Source organism: Chenopodium album, chromosome 5, assembly GCF_948465745.1.
Source record: "Chenopodium album chromosome 5, dcCheAlbu1.1, whole genome shotgun sequence".
Classification (NCBI taxonomy): Eukaryota; Viridiplantae; Streptophyta; class Magnoliopsida; order Caryophyllales; family Amaranthaceae; genus Chenopodium; species Chenopodium album.
In genome coordinates this window covers 2,981,589-2,987,263 of record NC_137838.1, presented here as the reverse complement: position 1 = coordinate 2,987,263, position 5,675 = coordinate 2,981,589, and the positions used below count along the sequence as shown (strand labels likewise).

At 38.1% G+C, this 5,675-nt stretch overlaps 1 protein-coding gene across 1 annotated transcript; it reads right to left on the bottom strand.

Moving 5' to 3' along the window:
- Nucleotides 1-685: 685 nt before the first annotated feature.
- LOC145631313 (uncharacterized) lies at nt 686-5,021 on the bottom strand. Its single transcript, XM_081683392.1, has 6 exons — nt 4,892-5,021; nt 4,448-4,630; nt 4,005-4,142; nt 3,808-3,930; nt 2,339-3,718; nt 686-2,040 (listed from the first exon to the last, which is right to left on the bottom strand). Exons 1-6 carry the CDS (start codon nt 5,019-5,021, stop codon nt 686-688), a joined length of 3,309 nt encoding a protein of 1,102 aa, XP_081539518.1.
- Between the last annotated feature and the right edge of the window lie 654 nt (nt 5,022-5,675).

The window sequence follows — 5,675 nt, the reverse complement described above, 5'->3', positions numbered from 1 at the left end:
GTCCTACAACGGATGTGCTTCCCCTCAATCTCATGTTTGTTGTAAGCTTTAACACAGTGCAATAAGGCCATATTGTCGCTGATCTACTAATAGATGCATCAACTATATCTCCCCTGCCTTTTCGCGGGACCACAGGTAGTATCTGTCTAAAATCTCCTCCTAGTACGACTGTTTTGCCTCCGAAGGGTCTGTCACCAGAGTTTGCGTTTTCAGTTTGCATGATATCACGCAAAGTGCGATCTACTGCCTCAAAAGCATGTCTATGAATCATCGGGGCTTCATCCCATATTATTAAGCTTGCCCTTTGCAGGAGATTTGCCAAGTCGGAACCCTGGGATATCCTACAACATGAACTTTCATTCAAATTTATCGGGATGCTGAACCGTGAATGGGCTGTTCTTCCACACTGGAGTAATAGAGCTGCAATCCCAGAGGAAGCAACTGCAATCACTATTTGTCCCTCTGAGCGTAGTTTTGATATTAAGGTAGTCCATAAATATGTCTTCCCTGTACCTCCGCTTCCATATATAAAGTAGACTCCTCCTGTTTCTGAATTGACGGATTGAAGTATCTGTTGGTAAACATCATTTTGTTCTGGATTCAGTCCTGCTTCCAAATGAGATGCCTGGTTTGCTAGTGTGCCAACATCATGCATTTGCTCTTCGAGTATAAGCCTGTTTGAGGATTATTGTACCAAAGATATGTCTGGGTATGGCATGTTGGCATAATTCCTCAGGCTTCGATTATTTCTGTTTAGGCTCAATTCTATCTCATGTAGTGCGTAATTTTGTAACTGGTTTGTTGTTAGCACAATGTTTCTTGTACCCAATCTCTTTTGTTGTCGATATAGGATATCATCTGCTAGCATCTCCCAATTCTTCTCCCATAATTCTGTTGGATTTGTGACCTCACAGAAAATCAATAATGTTACGAATAAGTCTCTTAATTGTGGTGCAGTTGCCCAGGTTGATGCAGCTTGTAGTGCTTCGTGCCATTCATTGTCCCCTTCTAGAAGCCCTAAAGCATTGCATGCTTCCTTGAATGTGCTGAATTCGACGTCGTTGACAGTTCTTATATCTGCAAAGCAAGTTGCTCCTTTAACAATATTTAAAAGAATACGCAAGTAATATTGCTCCCCGGATGCTGGGTGGACGAAGTATATTCTGCCAATTTTGAACCCTCGATCTCTCTCTTTCCATTTCTTTTCCTTCTTTAGCCATACCCATTCAGTGGGGAATTCATGGTAGGTTAAGGTCCGTGCTTTTCTGTATTTTCGATTGGCTTCCATCCATCCGGTGAGAGGAGTTTTTGCTTGACCCACTCTGTCAAGGACATCATCTAGCAGCTCATGATCTTCAAACATTACTGTTTGTTCATCCTCAAGGTGACAGCTGAGGCGTTCGACGGGTGGTTGTTTATATTGTATTTCAAATCCAAACATTCTCCAGCACGCCTCAGCAGCTGAAACATATCTGCATTGCAAATATGTTTTTATTTCATCCCTCTGTGGTTGTTGTTGAATGCCTGACCCTTCACTTTGTTGTTGTATTGTTGCAGTTGCCATATCTGGGCCCTTATTCATGTATTTGAAGAGGTATTTGGTGCATGTGTATTTGTTGCACACCTCCACATTTATGTGTGCTTGGTACTTTACCAGCAAGTCAACATTGTACGGCACAATAAAAGTATTATCAATTGTGATGCCATTCTTTGTTGCTGTCCTTCCATCATTTCTCCTCCGGTAAATCGGGTATCCGTCCTCGCCAATTGATGTTTCACTATTGAAATTTTTAGGGTAGTATTTTGAACACCGTCCTCCCTGCATACATGGACATTTTGGGTTCAAGGCCCCACATGGTCCATGTGTCATGTATTGAACTACTGCCTCAAATGCGATGTGATCTTTTTCTGGATCTGGTAATTCTGCTGAAATCAATCTGTCAATATCTGTTTGAGTTTTCAGTTTGTCAGCTTCATGGAGGAATAACAACATATGAACATGTGGTAGTCCTCTCTTTTGGAACTCTATTGTATATATTACTGCGAAAACCAAAAGAAGGTGCGAGTGTATGTCAATATTTTAAGTTATGTAATACATATGAAGAGGTAATTTTACATTAAAAATTGCAGTCTTTGTATACCAAATGCAAGTAGTTTAATGAACCACTTAGACTTGGCTTAAATTATATTGATTGATAGTTGGTGCACTATACTACTAAAAACTTTAATCTGTATGCGTTTAATAATTAATAAAATACAAAGAAGGATAGTTGAATGTCAGGTTAGTAAAGATTGAACAAATGCCCCATTTGATTGTTGAAGACTATTTTTTACTAACCTGCTTTTGTCCGCCCAAAGAGATTTTTTTTTGTAAGGTCATCAATTAACTCATCAAGCTTGATCTTAAACACTCTAGCGATTATATCAGGTCGATCTTCAGGTTTCTGTCCTGGAATCAAAGATAAGAAATCTTTAACCTCTGGCCATTTTGGATTGCATGTCATTGTGATGAAGAGGTCTGGAGGGCCAGCCCATCTGCAAATTGCTAGGGCATCATGGTAATTTTGGACATTGAATCTGAGGCAGCCAGTAAATGATTGTGGCAGCACAACACGCTGACCTATCGATGCTGGTTCGGTATCCCCTCGTGAAACTGCATCGGCTAATCCACGTAGGACATCCTTGCGAATTTTTTTTTGGTTTCCTCTTACCCATTCTAATCTACTTTCTTGCACGCATGTGAAGGCATCAACTTGATGTTGTTGATTCAATCTTCCCAATTGGAATCTTGTTTTTGCCTCCCTTTCTCTCTGTTGGAAGCGAAATGCATAATATTCTCTCATTGTGACAGTTGTCCGCACCCTTCCCCCAGTTGCATCTACATCATTGTGTGGGATATCTGTTGTATATCCATCTTCTCCGTATGGAAATAGTAATGGATATTGCATTGCCATGAAACTCGGATGAAGTTCTGATATCCTTTTCAAGCCAAAATGTTTGTCTTCAATTATGACATCGCGAGGTCCTTTTTCAGCATCACCTGTTCCAATTATTAATGCTGCAATTTCAGAGGCACTGGGTAGGTTATATTGCCTGCCATCTTTGGCCCTTGTTCCTATTAATCTGATCTTCACTGGTTGTAAATCAGTCTCAGAAAACCTTTCCCTTGCCATTCGAAACACCTTAGCTAGCTGGTTATGCTCGTCAAACATTTTTGATAATCCTGCAACAATTTCAGGGTCCAAATCTGGAGTGCTTTCGCCATTTCCAATGCTGTGGATCCTGTTTTCCACTTCATTTTCAGTGTCATAAATATATAACTGGCTGAATCTCGGTTGCTTGCCTTCGGGAGGAATTAATGACCCAATCTTATGGTGGTTCTGGCCATTTAGCCTAAACACATATGGTGCATTTCCTCGGTTGATGGTGTTATCTACCTTTCCACCCATTGAAGTGAAAGCATTGATTGAGTTATACACCCTTCCTCTATCTTTGAATTGTTTTGATCTTGGGTCATTACAGTTCAAAAGCTCTTTCAGGAACTCAGGTGGGTCTTTTAATAGGGGTAGCTTCACCTTTCCCTTCTGACAACATATGCTGTATTTTGGAGATTTGCTGTTTCTATCTTTCCTTGCTCGTTCCTCAAACCAAACAATAGCTTCACAATCCGAGCATCTGCCTGTTGGGCCGCCAAAACTCCAAGGCTGGGTGTATTTTCCTTCAGAATTATGAAGGTGCATTAAATTATTTAGAAGTTGTAATTGTAATACACAATATGATTTTAGAAGAGACACTTAGTGTACTCACTTCTATGTTCACCATTTGTTGAGAGTGTCATTGGTATGTCAATTTGTTCATTGTCAATCTGTCGGGAACGTTTTTTCCCCTTACTTGGAATAGATGGTATACTTGTTGAACTGCATGGGTCATCTAATATACAATTCACAATTATTAGAAATTGTTCAACGTATAGGATATTATTTTTTAAGGTCTTTGAGCGTTACCAACTACACTGTCTCTGGTCATGGCTTTTGTAGCAGAGTTTGAGATTGTTACGGGACGCTTTTTCCTTTGGGTAATAATATGCTTTCTTAATAGTCGTGCTTGTTTGGCGTTTTCTCTAGGATCTCGCATTGTGAAACCTGCATAAATTGGTCACTTATTCCATGTAAACTCTAGTGCTTTACTAATTAAATTCTGACTTTGTTAAACTAAAAGTTAAATTGTAAACCAGAAAGGTTTATATACAGTGTTTGAGATCAAATTAAAGTTTTGCTATTAAAGTATAAATGTGGGAAACATAAGCAAGTTCTACTTTAGGTCTATATATAGTGGGTATTTGGTTAATTAAAGCAATTACCTTTAGCCATACTTTCTTAATGATCTATAGCAATAAAAATGTGGTTGTTCAGCTGTTACTTTTCTTAAACTTGGTGTTGGCACTTACCACTCAAATTAGATCCAGTAGAGGCTCTTCTAACATGCTCTGAGGATGGTCTGCTTATTCTTGTAGCACCATCCGAGGACTGTGTTATGGTTGATGCTACTTGTTTTTTCCTTTCTGCAAGTATCTTTGTTCTTAATAGCCGAGCGTGTCTAGCAGAATCTCTAGGATCCATTGATCTGCAGTCTGCATAAATTGTTAGCAGATTTCATGTTAATCTAAAGTCTGCATAAATGGCTGACAGATTTCAGGTTACCTTAGATCATGGATGCAGTCAATAAATTATTCTTATGTTATACTGAAAGCCTTGTGCAGAATACATAGGAATAATTTATACTATTAACAATATATAAATATGTTATAAGAAGCTAAAAATGGAAATGAATACATATTTATATAACAAAACTTCCTGTTTATAAAAGTGATAATAATCTAGTTTAGAGATACCAATTTTATTGACTCCAATCGTGTGTCTTCTAGCATGGTCCAAGGATGCTTTCCTATTTCTCCTTTGGGTAAGTATATGCTTTCTTAACAATCGAGCTTGCCTCGCAGCTTCTCCAGTACGAAGATACATTGTTAACCATGTACAATTTAATCACCAAAATTAGTCTACGTGCAATGCATTTGACATGAATATTGACCATATGGTAAAGATATATAGGGGCACATTGTGAGTACCCAGTTAATGGTCAGAAAAACTATGTTAATAGAATATATGTATATATATTTAATTTTACTATAACAACTTTAAACATGTACATGACAAACATGAGTCACAAACTTGGTAGATAATTTATTAATTGACAGATGAGCATTTTTTTGAGTACATGTCAAACACAATTTGCAAACACAGTAGATAATATATATTTCTACTTATGTTTATGCTTTACATTTTGTAGATATTGTTTGATTATCCTATTCTCATCACAAACTTCAAAGTAGCTTCGCTTAAGATCACTAAAATTTAGATCGGCTGTGGCTAATTTGATGTCAGCTAAACGCCTTTTCCTCCGTTGCTTCATGCAAACTTCATAGTTTAGGTCAACTACGTCAAAATTGTGAGTTTTTTGTAAAGCTTTGACTACTTGTTTAGCCGCGTCTTCTGTGGCTAGTGCTATAGTCTTGTTTAGTTTACTACACACTTTGATTGGTACATCTTCTTGCAGTCTCAGTTTCACAAAGACCTTGTACTTGTCTTTCTTGGCTTTGTAGTATTGTCTATATAGGG

Excerpts from the sequence above, each read along its gene's own strand:
- LOC145631313 (XM_081683392.1), bottom strand. The coding sequence starts at position 5,021 with ATGTATCTTCGTACTGGAGAAGCTGCGAGGCAAGCTCGATTGTTAAGA. Across the intron at positions 4,143-4,447 it reads TACTGGATCTAATTTGAGTG|GTTTCACAATGCGAGATCCT; the intron begins GTAAGTGCCAAC and ends CAATTTATGCAG. Across the intron at positions 3,719-3,807 it reads AACAAATGGTGAACATAGAA|GAAAATACACCCAGCCTTGG; the intron begins GTGAGTACACTA and ends ATAATTCTGAAG.